General features: G+C 39.6%; 1 protein-coding gene across 1 annotated transcript in view; it reads right to left on the bottom strand.

Annotated features, from left to right (window-relative positions):
- The window catches only part of LOC124259025 (arf-GAP with SH3 domain, ANK repeat and PH domain-containing protein 2-like), a 96,998-nt gene that overhangs the window by 56,676 nt on the left and 20,790 nt on the right, over window positions 1–19,532 (bottom strand). The window contains 1 exon segment of the mRNA XM_046693101.1: window positions 10,975–11,061. Within this exon segment, the coding sequence (XP_046549057.1) occupies window positions 10,975–11,061 (87 nt within the window).

Below are 19,532 nucleotides of genomic sequence, written 5' to 3'. Positions count from 1 at the left end.
TTGATAATGCACAGCCATATGTGACCTTGTCCTCATACTAGAGTCATAGCTTTCTTTCACTTCCTTGTCATAAACCACCTTCTACTTGCTAATTAATCAGGGCGAAAATGTACTGCTTTAATTATTAACAACAATATACAGGGCTGTTCACAGGGCGGTAACAGTGGTCAAACCACATCCGAGCAGCGCATAGGGAAATTAATTCATAGCTTTTAAAATTGGTAAGCATTGACAGGCCTTTTTTCATAGGGCAAAAATAAGAACTTACAAGATAAACTATAATATTTCTGTATGATATAAATAATTATTAAGGAAGAGAATTTATAAAATTGCTCAGCAATCTGTCCAAATTGTTCACATATATCCTTCAGATTAATATATGTTATATTTTTTATAATTTCTTTAAATAGACAATTTCACTGGAGTGTCCTGTGATATCAAACATGTTAACACAAGTGTACATATTATATATCAGTGAGTGGATATTGCATCAGCAATTTTGCAGCTAGCATTTGATGTCACATGCTAGAAAACCCAGCTAATCAACTTCAATGGCCAAGATATCTAAGAATGATGTCTTGGTAAGACTGTAGAATATTCTTCAAAGTATAGTACTACAATTCACCGGAGAAGTATCTCCTACATATTTGATATGCCTTGATCTCATCAAAGCAATATGTCTTGAAGGATTTGTTTATGAGAAATGTTTTTTATCACCCAACTGAATGGTTAATTACAGTATGAAATGTTTCTTCCACTTTACCGTCATGCAGCCAGGAAACACAGAGCATTTACTGCAACCAATATGGTGACAGTTCTACTGAAGTCATTACTGATAATTCAGGAAGTAATACTTCCCTACTGTTATAAAATATTTAGGCGTGGATCCATTTGATATTACATATTCACTATAAGCACCATTCAAACTACTAGACACAAAAAACAGCAAACCCCCAAATTACAGTCACAAGCAACAGACATTTGGAGACTGACTGACTGAGTATGGTTTTACGCCGCTTTAAGCAATATTACAGCAATATCACGGCGGGGGACACCAGAAATGGCTTCACACATTGTACCCAAGTAATTGAACCAACATCTTCAGCGTGATGAGCAAACGCTTTAACCACTAGGCTACCCATCACCTCACAGTATTAAAGTCATAGGTGACAAAGTGATGGAGACAAGTTCTCACAATACAGATTGTGGACAGAGGTTTGGAAGATAAAGGGTATAATAATCATATCATACTGGAGATATTGATACCCACATAACATACAGGAGATATTGATACCCAGAATAGCTTACGTAAATGGAGGGTCTCAGAACAAGGACTGCATGACATGTTTTGTTGTCAACTGCCATCACAAATGGCAAAAGCACTAGTGGATCGAGGGTATGGACTGTGAAAATTGTTTTCATCAAATAATACTGGTGCAATTCTAATTTCATATACCACCTGCCATTTAACACAATTAGTAAGCTTACAGTTCTGTCTTCACACAGAAACATTTTCTTTTCTCCCTGGAGCCTCCGTCCAAATAATAGCAATTACAACACTGACCACAAACAAAATGTAATTACACGCTACAGGGTTTGGTAAATATTACAAAGTGCCACACTCTCATTCTCTGCCTCGAAATATCTCTGAGTACAGTAGACAATCAGTGGATCTCTCATTAAGGTCCGATCCACTGCTGACATATCTCCATAAATCATGCATGAAATAGGCCACAGGAGAAGGGTATTGACTACTTCAGTGACAGGCTCTCACTCAGCTGCCTTGGGCTGGACACACACAGAGCTGTGGAGCCCCATACCATGAATTCCTTCACAGATCAATTTATGCAGCTTCTACAGTCTTAGTATTGTCCACTGGTATCAGTGTGCCTTCAGATTCACAACAATATGTATTTCATTATTTTCAACCAGTCACAAACACAGCACCCATTTTGTGAGCCCTAAGCGCACTGTGAATTAGCATGGTTTCTGCAAAATAACAGAATGACACTTTGTTTAGATAGTGGTTTAGACTACAAATGTTTTTCAGATGAAAATGTACATAAAAGAAACATTGTGTATCGGGTCTATATGTTTTCATGAATGTTGAAAATTGCCTGAATGTTTCTGCAAAATAAAAGAATGAAACTTTGTTTAACATGTGGTAAGAATACTAATGTTTTTCAGATGAAAATGCACAAAAAAGAAACATTGTGTATATGGCTTTATGTATGTTCATGTATGCTGAAATATGGAAGTTTGTAATGACCAATTGTTATAATTGATCATTTAATATTACGTGTATATTATTTGAAACACAAGAGCAACATTTGGGAAATGGACATTTTCTTTTCCTTTAATATTCTAACCCATGGTTCTAGTGATCTGCAATAATATGAATTTATATCTTCCCCTTTTGTTTCTGGGTCAACAGTTAATGAAATAAACACTATAGCGTACCATGATTAGTTTATACTTGAGATTGTAAGACTGAAACATATCATCTCGCATTTCAAGGTTTTATACCCTTCCCCTGTGATAACATCTGTGTGTGGATGATTATGTATTGACCAATGGTACGTCAGTATTAACATACTTCCTATGAATCTGGGTTGAGGATGCCCAGAGGGAGCATGTAGAGAAAGGATTCATCATGCGTTGTTTTCAATATGGGAGACATGAAAGGAATCTTAGTTGATTGGCAGTTGTCCTTGGAGACAAACAGACTGATTACCAGGAAAGAGATGATACTCATGGTTTAGAGTCAAATAACAGTGAGTGAGTGAGTGGAAGGAGAAGAAAGAGTGAGAGGAAGGAGAAGAGAGAAAGAGTGAGTGAGTATGGTTTTACACCGCTTTTAGCAATATTCCAGCAATATCACGACAGGGGACACCAGAAATGGGCTTCACACATTGTACCCATGTGTGGAATCGAACATGGGTCCTCGGCATGACGAGCAATCACTTTAACCACTATGCTGCCCCACTGCCCCAGAGGGAGACAGAAATGGACTACACTCATTGTACCCAGATAGTGAATCTAACATGGGTCTTCAGTTGGATGAGTGGACACTTTAACAATTAAGCTAGCCCTCCACCCTCAAACAACAGCTGATAGTGTTTAATGCATCAGCATATCAAAGGCTCAAAAGACTTTAATAAGTACAATATGAATACAATATTATGTCATAATCCCTCTATCAAATAAAATCTTTTCCCACAATGCAGCACTACCAGGAAGCTGTCTTCAGAAAGAGGTAGCTGAAACTTGAGTAGTGTGTTAATAAAGGCCTACAGCAAAATCACTGCTTAGTGCAACTTTTTTAATTTGCCCACAGACCTGTTGACTTTAAGCAAAAGGTGGTGCCAAACGTTGGCTGAGAATCCTTTAATTTCCTCAGAAAGTAGAATGAGTAATGTGACATTTAATTTAAAACACACTGCTGCTATCAGATGTGTTGGTCTACATGTATATGCACTTTCCAGCTGACTCAAAAAGGGACCATTTCAAAGTTTCTGTTGTATAATATTTATGGTCGCAAGCCAAATTTATAAAAAAATAAGTTCTAGACAAAGCGAGTGATACACAAATAACATCCATCAGATTTCCTACTTGAGATCTTTGTCCAGATTTCCTACTTGTGATCTTTGTAGCATCCTATCAAATGATTTTACCTTAACTTTTCACAGTAACATGTAAACTATCTATTCTATAATAGGGTTAATGCCTCCGCTGCTGAAGGGAATACATGCGAGTTCACATCTATGTGTGATGACTCATATCTAAACTAAGGTCACCAAAACCTGTTGCCAGCTGTAAACAGGGTGAAGTGTTTATATCAATATCACACACAGCAATACTCAGTATAGCAGGTGTCTCTAAATAACTGAGTCTGGACCAGACGCTCAAGTGATTGATATCATGAGTAGCAGTACAAGCAATCAAATGATCCACAAAAACTGACTAACCCATCCATTCCGTCACCTCTTGCAACAGAGATATGTTCAGAGATGCCAACCCTATTTTGGGCCTAAGTGTAATACTGGAGGTCAAAAAGTGTAATTTGGACCTAAAAAGTGTAATACTTAAAAAACAAATGCTTAGTGAAAGGTGATAACTTTATAAAAATTACTTGTAAGAAGGTTTATTCACATGGATAGGAAAGATTCTAGACAGAAATACACGTGACCAATCATTATGAAGCTCCATACATGGAATATGGTTGGCCATGTGACACAAAATACTTTAATTCCTTACAAGTTAATTGGAAGGAGCGCGATGCTAGGAGTAAGACCATTTCTGAACCCCTGTACCGGTGTGTTACGAAACACTTCCCTGTGAAAATTTTTCCACTTTATTGATTTTCTTAACACGAGTAGAAAAGCGGAATTTTCGCAGATTAAGTGTAATGGTGTAATCTAATGGTCAAAATCGTAATAATTACGCCCAAAGCGTAAGGGTTGGCATCTCTGGATATTGCTCGGGAACCCATTCTGAGTGAGTGAGTGAGTTTAGTTTGATGCCGCACTCAGCAATATTCCAGCTATATGGCGGCGGTCTGTAAATAATCGAGTCTGGACCAGACAATCCAGTGATCAACAGCATGAGCATCGATCTACGCAATTGGGAACCGTTGACATGTGTCAACCAAGTCAGCGAGCCTGACCACCCGATCCCGTTAGTCGCCTCTCACGACAAGCATGGGTTACTGAAGATCAATATTCTAACCCGAATCTTCACGGGTGGGAACCTATTCTGACCTGGTAAGGGTGCCAATGACTAAGTTTTTATACTACCATCAATATATTCAAGCCATATCTCTGATGTATGTAATAATCTTTTCATGACAGGTAAACTCATGGTTGAGACTTTTTGCAATCTTTCATACCACCAGGTTAGGACAGAAAAACAACAAAGATAGGCATTGTAACCACCTTATCAATTATCTGACAAAATGTGTATGTGGGGAGGTGTTTATGTGTGTCTCTGTGCATGTGTGGTTCTGTGCCTCACTCTCTCCCTATGCACTATAACTTCCTTAAGAAATAAATAATATGTCATGTCCTTGTCTCAGGTGTACTGTCAGTTGTGTTACCAGTTGTGTTATCAGTTGTGTTACAATAAAAATAATAAAAATTAACAAAATTAAAAATGAATCACCTGAAAAGGGGTCAAGAAGTAGCCCAGAAACGTGTTATACAATAAAGAAGAAGCTGCCATCCATATACTCGTTATATATAGTTGTGTTGCCTGGTGCAATCAGTTGTGTCCCACCCAGATAGCATTCAGACTTTGGCCCATCGTTGGCAATGGTTTTGCCAACATTGCCAACTTTGGGCCAACGTCTGAATGCTATCTGGGCAGTTGTGCTGACAGTTGTGACTAGGCGGTTCAGAACAACATATACTGGACAAAATAAGTTAGGGATATTGCTATTTTTATGATTGATATTTTATCAGTGTGTCAATGAAGAAATAGATCATTATTCATAATTTCAAAATTTACGTATATCCCTAACTATTTTTGTCCAGTATACAAGGAACATACAGCAGAGGGATTAGGTTTTGGAATGTATGTCATAATTCTTCTGTTCACTGATTAAGTCACTGTGGTGAGAGGTAACTTCGTACCATCAACTGTAACATTGAAAATAATATAATAATAAGTGTCATTAAGGTAAGTCTGATGTATTTCATTTTGAAATTGTTGCTGAAGAAGATTGCAACGACTAGTGCATTTGACTTATACAGTGCAATAACATTATCGAGACCCCTTTAATTTTCATAAGATTTTGGGGCGGTGGGGTAGCCTAATGGTTAAAGCGTTGGCTCGTCACGCCGAAGACCCGGGTTCGAATCCCCACATGGGCACAATGGGTGAAGCCCATTTCTGGTGTCCCCTGCCGTGATGTTGCTCGAATATTGCTAAAAGCGGCGTAAAAACCAAACTCAGTCAGTAAGTCAGTCAGTCATAAGATTTTCATTATCTTTGGAGCATCCTGCAAACAGATGATAGAGAATTTCTTCTTTCCATATAAATTCATGACTTCTTTTCACTTGGCGTTATTGTTTAGACCTCTACAATTAGCTGAAACTATATGATTGTAGCATTTACTCCCATGTATTATTGATCCATCTCTTCAAATCACAAAGTGTAATGTACCTTACTGGAATGGTTTCTTGTCTTATATAACACTGGCAGAGGATACACAGAATAAATACAAAGAAATGAGGAAGGTTGAGACGCATGGCTGAAGACATGTCACTCTGCACACAACAGCCACAGCATGTGTAGAGGAAAACTAGGATCAGTAACATTCCTGGTGGCTGCTCACCATTCAATTGATTTCCTCCTCTAGTTCATTATTGGATTTACATTTGTTCAAAAGACCCAATTAAACAACCAGATTTATTGAGATAGACTCTGACACAAACTCCACATTAAATATTCCTCCACATACTCCTCCAGATCCACAACCTGAAGTTCTCTAAGACCATCGCGAACTGTCACGAAGCCATGTCTTGTTTCTCCACCACCATAGACTGCAATATGGAAATCAGTTAAACTGCCATGGATATCGTTCAATTCAATACAGTGAATAAAATTGATTTGTGAATATTGCTGAAGTTAATAGCAAGATAACATACACCCTGCTTATCAGTGAAGGAACTAGTTTCATGGCTGCATGGTCAGGAGCGCCTATAGTATGTAGATCAGGATAAGAGTTAGGACACATCTACAATATCAAAACACATTGCCATCAAACTACACCAGATTATCAAATCAGAACAGTGCCACAGGGCTGTAGTTCACCTTGTCATAGGACCATAAGTCAGAAAAGCTGTCACAACAGCTGTTGGTGATTATGTATGTATACTGAGTGAGTGAGTGAGTGAGTGAGTGAGTGAGTGAGTGAGTGAGTGAGGAGTGAGTGAGTGAGTGAGTGAGTGAGTGAGTGAGTGAGTGAGTGAGTGAGGAGAGTGGAGTGAGTGAGTGAGTGAGTGTGAGTGAGTGAGGAGTGAGGAGGTGAGTGAGTGAGTGAGTGAGTGAGTGGTGAGTGAGTGAGGAGGAGGAGTGAGTGAGTGAGGAGAGTGAGTGAGTGAGTGAGTGAGTGAGTGAGTGAGTGAAGTGTTCACGAATAGCGTCTGACCCTCTGACAAATCCGGCAGATTTGCCAACGGTCCAATAGAAGTCTACAACCCGCCGGGGCCCCAGTGTCTTACTGTATATTTCACAATGACTTTGACTGAAGTTGTTATATGTGACATGTAACACTTGTTTGCTGTTTATAAATCTTAAGTTTGTTAATAACTTCAATGACAATTGTAAGAAATGTTAAATCTGAAATGTGTGTTTAATTTTATTCTATGGGTCCTGTGAATTTTCAATGTGTCAGACAGACATCTAAAACTTCCAGGACCAAATGTCCTGTTTCTTTGAAACACCATTCGTGAACACTGTTAGTTTAGTTTTACGCCGCAGTCAGCAATATTCCAGCTATATGGCGGCGGTCTGTAAAAAATCAAGTCTGGACCAGACAATCCAGTGATCAACAGCATGAGAATCGATCTGCCCAATCGGGAAATGATGACATGTGTCAACAAAATCAGTGAGCCTGATCACCCGATCCTGTTAGTCGCCTCTTACGACAAGCAGCATGGGTTACTGAGATCAATATTCTAACCCCGACCATCACGGGTCGTATGTATACTGTCAGCAGTTAATCATGCTTTGTCACCATGAAAGTCATATCAGCAATAAGACATGGAATGGTCTCTTGAAACATATTTGTGTTTTTAAGTAGAACATGCTTTATGTGGAAAGTGAATGAGCTCATCATGATTATTTTTTAGGTTAACAGCATTTCATGAGTCACAGCATCTCAGGATGAAGTGAAAAGGGGTGGGGTTGGGGGGTGAGGTACGATGGGGGGTTTAACCCAGAAGTGATGCTGATTTCCTAGTGTGGAAAGAAACACAAGCTCAGGTATTGTGCTGGGAAACCAAGCCACATAGTCTGGATGACGAGGGATTCACATCCACGATCACAAGTCACGTCACACTGACGCGACTCTGCACACCACACTGCAATACATCACACATCTGGGCCACCCATGCAGTCAGGGAGATGGTGACAATTGACACTCAATTAACACTGGTAAAACCCTGCTTGTGGTTAGATATGAATGAACATATGAAAAAAGCATTGCATTACAGAACAGAGGCAATTTTGTAGACACGAATACGATCAATTTACACAAACATAAAGGTAATATTTCCAGCATATTTATGAAAGGAGTGAAACACAAGTTATAATATAAATGCGTATGTTAGATAATTTGGTACATAATTGCTAAAATTGTGAACAAGCCCACACACATCAGTGTATTGAAATTAGATGAGAAGGTAAAAGAGACCTTGCCAAGATTGAAATACTACAAGTAAGGAATGCCAGAAAGTACCCGACCTGCTCGGAGGCCGGTATTTGCCCCTAAATGTGCAGTAAATGTCAGTAAACATTCCCTAACTGGAATTTAAAAAAACTCATGTTATTAAAGTACCCTCATTGTATGATGCTCTGTATTACATTTTTGCACTGTATGTGGCATTAAAATGGGTTTTAGGAAAATGTAATTTTATTATGGGTTAGATGTTAAAGCAAAATAAATTTCCAATGGCACTTACCTAGATATAATCCTGCATACTATCACAGAAAAGTTAGACTGACTGACTGAGTTTGGTTTTACGCCGCTTTTAGCAATATTCCAGCAACATCACGGCGGGGGACACCAGAAATGGGCTTCACACATTGTACCCGTGTGGGGATTCGAACCCGGGTCTTCGGCGTGACGAGCCAACGCTTTAACCACTAGGCTACCCAACTGCCCCAGAAAAGTTAGAGGATTCTCCCTATGAAGCCCACCAAGATATAATCCTGCATACTATCATGGAACAATAATTAATCATGAATTTTTGTATGAATTATTATTCCATTTATTATTCCATGATAATACTATCACGGTAAAGTTAGAGGATTCTCAATATGAACCCCACCCCTTAATTCGTAAAGGGGTCAAACACTAATGTCACTGTATGCTCTCTGGATCTATAATAACTTCTATATATTGACTACATATATTCTTTACAAATAGCACTTATCACCTAAATAGTTCTTATGGGACTTCACAGGTGACTGACTACAGATGAAATATGTTGATAAACACAGCCATGAAGCAATTACAGGTATGAAGTGTGAAGAGTTATGAAAAACATTTACATTATGAAAAGAGTGGTGAATCATGGAGTGAGTGAGTTAATTTTGGTTAACATCACACTCAACCATAGCAAAATACATTACTGGGGCCTTGAAACCCTCAAGTCTGGGACAGCCAAACCAGTGACTGGAAGCAACACCATTAGCAGGCCAATGTGATGTGCAACCTGTTCACAAATTTAACACCATCGGCCACTGGGACACGTGCAGGCAAATCCCAGTGCAGGCAAATCCCAGAACCTGACCATGATTCACACCAGTGGGTCATGAAGTTCCAGGCAGGTTCACAAAGCCTGACCACCTAATCCTCTTTAGTGACAAGTTTGAGACAATGTGGACTAATTCTACCCTAGAAACCATAACAGCATTTAATTCATCTGTGTATTTCTTCCCTGTCTGAGCATCTGAAAGAACCATTACCTATTTACCCATTTAACATTTAACTAGCCCGTAGGCAACAGGTGTCAAGTTCTTCTCTAATCCAACTGATGTGAGCTAGAAATCGAGAAAAACTAGTATTTATTAATCTGTTTAGCAAATGATTAAGATTCTCCTTTAAATGTCAGAGTTAAGCATGTTATCAAATTTAGATTAATCGCAGGATTTGTGTTACCAATGTTAAAGATCATACAGTGATATAAAGCGACACAGAGATTTATTTTTTTGTGGAAATAATATACTTATCTAAAACATAAAACTGATAGTTCACTGGTTGAAATGGAACTTTATCTTGTTGATGTTAGAATTACTGCCTCAGGGACACAACAGTTATCAAACTCAAGTCAGCAGAACGAACACATAACAAAAAGACATTTGGCTGATTTGATCAAATACATTTATCTATAAACTGGCAAATATTAACTTTATCAGGTCACCAGATGAGATATGCATGTTATTTGACAAGATTAGCCTAATATTCTCCATTTCTTCCCAACCCAAGATGAAACATAAGATGTTTTATAGATAAAATAAAGTCAGCATAGTATCCCCGAGATCTGGACCCCCCAAACTCCACATCCGACTCCAGTATGATCCCCCAGTATGATCCCCCAGTATGATCCCCCAGTATGATCCCAGTATGATCCCCGGCACTACATGGCTGGCTATCACCACTGGCATTCAGGATCTCATGCTGCTGCAATGGATGGTTTGACATGAAGCCTGCTGTTTTGGACACCAGCCAGCAGTCTCACATATCAATATTACTGATGCTGGAATTATGCATCTTCATTTACTACCGAAACACATTGGCCCTTCATATAAACTGAATAGAGGAAGTTGAAAGTCATGCTTTGTACAGATACACATTTTTTCAAGAAACAGAAAAAGATAAAAAGAATTATAGCCCTATTGTTCATGTCCTGGAGCTGTGAGAAAGCATTGTTTAGTATATCATTGGGTTGGGGTTTTTTTTTTCAAAAGCATGATTACATATGGTATGTATCTAGTCTGAATAACTGCCAAGCAAATGAGCACTGAAAAAACAAATTTCTTATTATTTCTTCGTGAACAATAAGAATTCATTGTATCAGATGCAAAGGCCAAAATCATTTTCACATGTTCTGATCAGTTGAGCAATTAGCACTGACAAGAATCTTCAGCTCTGTAAGAGCAACGTTCATTATATGGCCCACAACTGTAATGCCTGTATCTCAAGTACACAATCAATAAAGGAGCTGGAGGAAAGGGGAGATTACTCACTGATTTCAGCTTCATTTTCCCGCACTTTGGCATTGTTGCCCAGCCTCTCAAGGTTCTCTGCCATGTATGCTTCATTCTGCACATGCACTGTAAAATAAAACATCGTGTTAAAAAATGTGATCACTACCCATTTCAAAACAAAGAGTCTGAAAATACAGGCCCTGTTTCACAAAACGACCATAGTGTCATGGATGTATTATTGACCAAAACATCCATCCCACATTGACAGATAGACAATTGACAGGGGAAACAGGAATCAGACAACTGATAAAGATTGGTGGGGGATGGGGGCATTACAAAAACAAATGTGTGGCAGAATGGAAGCATTTCAGATTCAAAATTTTTTTTTAGTGTAAATTCATGCTGAGAACCACCGCCAGCATTCAACACATGACAGAAAGGGGACAACATTAACGAGTGGCCATCTTGGCAAGTGAAAGTATGCTGAATGAAGTCTAGAAACAACGTTTGATGAATCCAAGTAACATATTCATGCAGACCTGATGCATAGGATAAGAAAAGCAGTTACTGAATCTCAACACTCACTGACACACTCTGACCAAGACTGGGTATTTGCCACAAAATGGTCTTGATGTCATGTATACTAAAGGCCTCTTGAAATAGTATGGGACTTATAACATAGATTAGCGTAACATGGCACATTGTTGCTCCAGACAGGAATATTTCAGTCTCCTAAAACATTAATAAATTAATCCAATATGTCCAACTTCTTCATTTTCTTTTGACTAAATTGCACATCTGAAAAAAAAACATCTGTAGAAAATGTTATCCGTAAAATAATACCGGTAGGTCTTAAGCCCTTCTATTTAGAGATTCACAATTAGTAATTATAGCCAGACTAACGGTTCAAAGTGTTATGCACAAAGGTGAGAAGTTATAGAGGTGGAATGTTGAATTATTGAAGCTGCCGCAGCTTTCTGTTGACCAGAATCAATATCCCATCATGCCAAGCAACATGCAACATGTCGTACACATCCATTTTTAATGAGGCAACAAAATAGGTCAGTTTTTCTGTTACACCACATGTCACAGTGGTATCGCCATGGATACATGTCAATGAGAAAATGTCTGAGAGACACAAGAAGCTGCTGTCTGGCCTTGGTTGAACTGGAATAGATCTGAATCAAATGTCAGAGAGACCAGTCATTAGCAACTGGTAATAGTCATGGTGTGTCAATAAATTAATGTGTAAGGCTCTTCAGAAGAATGCAGATTCTATCAAGTCAAATATATTTTGACCAGACTAGTGACACACAAAAGCATCAATGCCCTCTACATGTTTTGAACCTAACCGTCAGGGACACACTGACAAAGTGTCAACAAGATCCAAACAAGCTGTCCATGATGTGAGTGAGTGAATATGGTTTTAGGTCGCTTTTAGCAATATTCCAGAAATATCCCGACGGGGAACACCAGAAATGGGCTTCACATATTGTAACCATGTGGAGAATCGAATCTGGGCCTTCGGCGTGACGAGCAAACACTTGAACTACTACACCACTGTCCCCCCATGATATGAGCACAAGACTGCATGCTATGGAACTCAGTACCCTGCACAGGCAAACATATAATAAAAGATTTCATACTTCCAGAATTTGGCCATTTTTTCACCTATTACCTCCTTATTCAATTTTGCTTTACATAAACATGACAAACTACAAGTATATATCATGCTTTCAAAATGATTACATAGCACAGACTTGAAGTCCTGGACGCTTTTGAAATACCGTACAAACACTCCGATTACCTCAGTGCTTATCAATACTTCATGGAGCCTCAGCGGTCTATCCTATTACCGTCCAATAATCCTTACCATAATGACACTCACAGAGAAACATTTATTGTCCAGCCAGCATAGGTCAAGGGCTCTCATGAATTATTTTGAATTGTAAAATATTGATCATGTGACCTCAAGCAGTGTATAAGGGCTGACACCAATATGTCTGCCACAGCAGACAACTTCCTGTTTATCATCAATGCTGTCTGACCAGCTTCAACAATTCTTAACATTTTATAGCAGGTCCAAGTATCTGTGTTACATGGATCATACAGAACTTATGAGGGCAGTGGCGTAGCCTAGTGGTTAAAGTGTTCGCTCATCATGCCGAAAGCCCAGGTTCGATTGCCCACATAGGTATGATGTGTAAAGCCCATTTCTGGTGTCCCCCACCATGATGTTGCTGGAATATTGCTAAAAGCTAAAAAACACACTCACTCACTCACTAATAATTTATGACTGCCTGAGTTTGGTTTTACGCCGCTTTTAGCAATATTCCAGCAACATCACAGCAGGAATAATTAATGAAAGAAGCAAGGTTTGAAAATCGTCACTGAAAACTAGTTTGTGTAATGCCTGACCCCTAATGTTGCTGTCATTATGTATGATTGTGTTTATGATAATGTTTATCGTGACATGACTGTCTGTAAGTGTAACCCAACAGTATGGACAACTAGCGATATATAGAGGTCTGTCTGGTCTGGTCAGGTATGAGTATTGAATAACAAGAGTTCATGTAGTCTGTTGATAGGAATCACAGTGCTGGGAAGTGGATAATGAACTCACTTATTATTAGTTGGAGACAGGATGATTATTGACATAATTTCAATATTTTCAGTGCAGTTGAGTATGGTTGTCTATCACATTTCAGCAATATTACAGCGTGACCCAGAAGAACTGGGCTTCACACACTCAATCCAACCCAGCTAGTTTGCTTTTCAAGCAAACACTTCAACAACCAGGCTACCCCCATTGTTCCAGTGTAGAAACAATACTCTACAAGCTAATGAATACAGACAAATAAAATGATGGGGCGGTAGCCTATCCCAGCAGTTAAAGCGCATGCTCGTCAAGCCGAAGACCCGGGTTCGATTCCTCACATGGGTATAATGTGTGAAGCCCATTTCTGGTGTCCCCGTCGTGGAATTGCTGGAATATTGTTAAAAGCGGCATAAAACCCAACTCACTCACTCACACATCCACATCAAATGAACAATTTGCAGCGATGAATAACCAAGCAATTGGTTTCAATGGTTGGACAGGAGAACTGTGTGATAAATGCAGCAAAGAAAACAGTGCGCCAAAACGCACCCGAAGACATACAGCCATGGACATGAAAACATTTATTTTCACGTGCACAATGGACGGTAAATGTGATTTCGTGTATGTTTTTGAGTTTAGTTGTGTGTTGTTTAACCAGAGAGCAACATCTAATAATGTTTCATCCCAATGCAGGAAGTTAGAATTGAAACGTTGTAAAAAAGCAACTTAGGTGATAGATGTTCACTTAAAAAGTGGACTTAAAGCACAAAGGTGTATTAAAGTAAAAATTGTGTATTTTAATATTAGTTGATTTTATTGCAATAGGATTGTGTCTTGATATTTGGAGTATCTTCACTCCAATGGTTATGACTTTTGAAGTTGTTAAAGCACACATTTCTGTTTCTTACTTAACAAAATGCACTTCAAAAATTACTTATCAAAACTTTCAACAATTTCAAAATTTGGTGGCTAAAAACCTTTTTTAGGCTATCCACTGAAGAGGAAATATGTCTTTCCAGACAATCCCAATTGATCTGTTGGCTTTGGCTGGACAGCTGGTCTAGATTGTAACATGAGTGTCAGAATTATTGAGTTAACCTTCTGCTAGAATCTGCTGAAATCCCTCTCGATCGATGTCACCGAAACACCTAACTTTTCACACAGGACACCCATTCACTACATTGAGCAAAACCTCAAATCTTAATTTCCTACTACGTCTCTGAGAATCTAAGGTAAGATGGCTTCAGTTTGTTTGCGTCTGTCAAGTCTCTGTCTGGAGTGGGGTTTATTGGTTGTTCTGACTGTTGCCTTTATGTCCTAACAAACTATCTCAGACAACCGGTGGTTACAGGATAATCCTCCAACACACTGGATGCCAAACGTCTTTTTGTTTCTGTTTTATGGCTCTGGATACTGTGTTCTCTTGTAATGGAAATGTGACTTGTTACCCTGTAGCCATGATAGAAAGGCTGGGACTGACCTCGATCTTCAGGATCAGTTGTCAATACCAGACAACATGCAACACAAGTAGCTTCATGTTTTTATTAACTTGAAATCTTGGTAGAAATGGGCACTCAGGAAGACCATTTAGATGCAATGATTGATAGCTTGGGGAAAAACTATTGTAACCAACAATTGATTAATAAACCCCAAGTGGATTTTCTCACAAGTAGCAGTTGCAGAGTTGGATAGCTGTCGAATATCACATCCAAATGAATCACAGAACTCAACACTCATTGAACGTGAATCTACATAATGGCTGACTGAAATGCCAGTAATCAGATCTAGAAATCCAAACCTCATATTGTGTGAACACTGTCCTACACCTGAGTGAAGAAAAGACATGCCATGCAGCCAAGTGTCTAACCAGTGTCTAACAGTTACACACCTATCTCTGCCATTTGGAACCATGTACATCGGCCTGTACATAAAACTACTCTATCAAGATCCCTCTGCACATACATCTATCCTTGCCACCAACATTCCTCTGCACATACACCTGCCCTTGCCCCAGAATTCATCTCCACATACATCTATACTTCCTCCAGGATTCCTCTGCACATGCATCAATCCTTCCCCCAGGATTCAAGCACAAAGACAAGGCAGAAAGTGGGTTGTCAACTGTTAGGGATGGCAGAAAGTGGGTAGTCAACTGGTATGGATGGCAGAAAGTGGGTAGTCAACTGATAGGGATGGCAGAAAGTGGATTGTCAACTGATAGGGATGGCAGAAAGAGGGTTGTCAACTGATAAGGATGGCAGAAAGTGGGTCATCAACTGGTCAGGATGGCAGAAAGTGGGTTGTCAACTGGTCGGGATGGCAGAAAGCGGGTTGTCAACCGGTAGGGATGGCAGACAGTTGGAAGCCAACAGGTAGAGATGGCAGACAGCGGGTAGTCAACTGGTAGGGATGGCAGAAAGCGGGTTGTCAACTGGTATGGATTACAGACAGTTGGATGCCAACTGGTAGAAATGGCAGAAAGTGGGTTGTCAACTGGTCGGGATGGCAGAAAGCGGGTTGTCAACTGGTAGGGATGGCAGACAGTTGGAAGCCAACTGGTAGAGATGGCAGAAAGCAGGTAGTCAACTGGTAGGGATGGCAGAAAGCGGGTTGTCAACTGGTATGGATTACAGACAGTTGGATGCCAACTGGTAGAAATGGCAGAAAGTGGGTTGTCAACTGGTAGGGATGGCAGAAAGTGGGTAGTCAACTGGTAGGGATGGCAGAAAGCGGGTAGTCAACTGGTATGGATGGCAGAAAGCGGGTAGTCAACTGGTAGGGATGGCAGACAGTTGGATGCCAACTGGTAGAAATGGCAGAAAGTGGGTTGTCAACTGGTAGAGATGGCAGAAAGTGGGTAGTCAACTGGTATGGATGGCAGACAGTTGGATGCAAACTGGTAGAGATGGCAGAGAGTTGGAAGTCAACTGGTAGAGATGGCAGAAAGTGGGTTGTCAACTAGTAGGGATGGCAGAAAGTGGGTAGTCAACTGGTAGGGATGGCAGAAAGTGGGTAGTCAACTGGTATGGATGGCAGAAAGTGGATTGTCAACTGATAGGGATGGCAGAAAGAGGGTTGTCAACTGATAGGGATGGCAGAAAGTGGGTTGTCAACTGATAGGGATGGCAGAAAGTGGGTTGTCAACTGATAGGGATGGCAGAAAGTGGGTTGTCAACTGATAGGGATGGCAGAAAGTGGGTTGTTAACTATAGGGATGGCAGAAAGTGGGTTGTCACCTGGTAGGGATAGCAGAAAGTGGGTTGTCAACTGGTAGGGATAGTAGAAATTTGGCAGACAACCTGTCAGGAAGTAGTAATGGGTAGTCAACAGGGAAGCAAGGAGGATAAACCCTTTAATGCAGGTCACTGTTCTCAGGGAGTAAGACGTGGCTAAAAATAAAGTCAGATAGAAAATCAATAGAGAAAGAAGTTGGTCAAGTCTAGAAGTTGATTAAGATGGATCCTATTTTAGCACGATGAGCATGGCCATTGATTCCCGGGGTACAGCACCATGGCTGATGACCCTGTGTCAGGAGTTTGTCTTTTCATGTCATGTCAAACAGTTGAACACTCACTTCAGGGAGCCAGGGACATTGAATTGCAGCAGACCAACGCCCAAAACTAACGATATTAACCTGACAAGCTTGGCAAATTGTCAATTCGTAACGTAACTTTGACGTCATATGTGAAGGTTTCATATGACATTATTTCAGGACCAGACAATGATTATCTTTACATCTCCTAATTATGGTTTATGTCATCGGTGAGTCTGGAAAAGTCTCTTCATTAAGGTAATAATTGCTTTTCCAACATAAAAATCTGACAAACTAATGTCATGGACATCATCATTTATTCCGTTCATTCTGGATCACGTTTAATAGTCGTTTATGGTAACTTACAAGTATTCTTGTGCACTATTATAGCTACAGCAAAAGGATGACATGTCAAATTTAACAGTAACTGTTTTTATTGGAGATGAGCATAACAACAAATCTCTAAAAGTCCCCAAACATTGCGTCTGGACCAGGTGAAGTGATTGACATCAGGAGCATGATGAGCATCAATCTAAGCAGATGGGACACCATGGAATGCACCAACCAAGTCAGAAAGTCTGACTACCCAATCCGATTAGCTGCCTTCTTCAATTCAAACCTGTATCATCAATGGTGAGTTAGAGTATGGCTTTATGCTGCTTTTAGCAATATTCCAGCAATATCATGGCGGGGACACCAGAAATGGGTTTTACACATTATACCTATGTGGGGAATCGAACCCAGGCCTTCAGCGTGACTAGCGAGCACTTTAACCACTAGGCTACCCCACCACCCCATATCACAGGGGTGGAAATAACCCATTGCCCGACGTCCGAGTCCAGTGTTTTTTTCTGTCGGGCAAGCAAATTTGTATATCACACTGTACCGGTGTTCAGTTGACTTTCCAATGTTAATTACGTTGTTTATTTAAAAAATCAACAAGAAAACGGCCGTTATAGTGGGACAATTATCAGGGCAAGTGATTTTACATGTGCCACTGTTCCGGAGTACACTAGCAATTTTAAAGTTATTTCCACCCCTGCATCAATGGGGTTTCATGATTAAAAGGTTTCCTTAGAGGATAGCAAATTCATTTTAATGTATCATACCACAATGAAGTGCCTGGTTACAGCCCTAAGTTCCTGCACTGCCTTTCATGTTTACCGCATGTACACCATTACACATTTACTCATGATGATGGGTGTATACAATATTTGGAACATAACAGGAAATGTGTCATGAGAATCTAAAATCCTGAGCACGACTGAGATTGAATGAGCTCAACCTGGATGTGTTAGCTGGTTGAAATGTGATCATAAAGTGTTGACTGATGATAATAATCCATATTTTGACACTATAGTCTGCTGAAAGTAATCCCAAGAGGCATGTTACAGCTTGTAACTTACATGTATTCATCACAGACTGCGGTGAAGTGAAACATGCTTGGTTTTAACCTAAATACTTTAAAGTACATTTCGTTCAAATCAGTCATGACATGGGCAGACATCAAAACATGCACAAAAAATGTCATCTGCTTCTGAATGACATATTTAACCTACTACATATCCTTTAATGTAATCACGAAGAACAATGCATGGACAATGTCTAACTAACAAGCCAAAGTGTCCCTCTCAGTGGGCTTGATGTATGCAATCTCGGTCTGAAATATGAAAACACTTCTCAAAGCAACCATTCCTGGAATTGTATGGATACAATTTCACATCATTATCAGCTGAACACACTCAGTGGTTTTTGAGGAGATGGTGTACAATGTAATATAAATAGAACTTGTTAATCATGTTGGTTAGATATAAATATTGTTTTACACAAGGAATCCTAACATGATATTTAAAATACACGAGGGTAATGATCTCATTATCATATGTCATTCAAGTTATAGTTTGAAAGGTATAATTTCACTCAAAGTATTTTCAAAAGCCATGTATGAATATAATTGTTTAGTAAACTTCCTTATATGTTATGTAACACCACATGCCTCATCATCCGGTTTGTCCCTAAGTTTCAGGGACACATTGAGAAACCACTATTTAAGCATATTAGAAACATTCACCAACAGCTTAGTGAGAAAAAAGGCATAGCCGTGATGGTCAGAGCTTCGTTCCTGTAAGCAACCTCATTTGCATATGAATTGCATTAATGACATTATCCATCATACAATAACACCAGATAAATGTCAGTTTATTTCAATCTCTGATTATCTCCATTGCTAAGTGTTGGAAACTTCACAACTTTAGAATTTCTTCAGTTTTACAGCACTGTGACCCAGATCTAGGATGGAGCACAAGCAACTGTGACACAATTAGGCAACGCAAACAAGGCCATCCTAGAAATCCGGGACTCAAAAGTATAACATACCAGATGGTTTCAACATAATCCTTGCCCTTCTTATTTCACTGTTCCGCTTTAAGGGAGATACGATATTGATGGGGCTGAACTGAAGTCGTG

Source organism: Haliotis rubra, unplaced genomic scaffold, assembly GCF_003918875.1.
Source record: "Haliotis rubra isolate DU_JTF1 unplaced genomic scaffold, ASM391887v1 Scf707, whole genome shotgun sequence".
Classification (NCBI taxonomy): domain Eukaryota; kingdom Metazoa; phylum Mollusca; class Gastropoda; order Lepetellida; family Haliotidae; genus Haliotis; species Haliotis rubra.
This window is presented reverse-complemented; position numbering and strand designations above follow the sequence as displayed.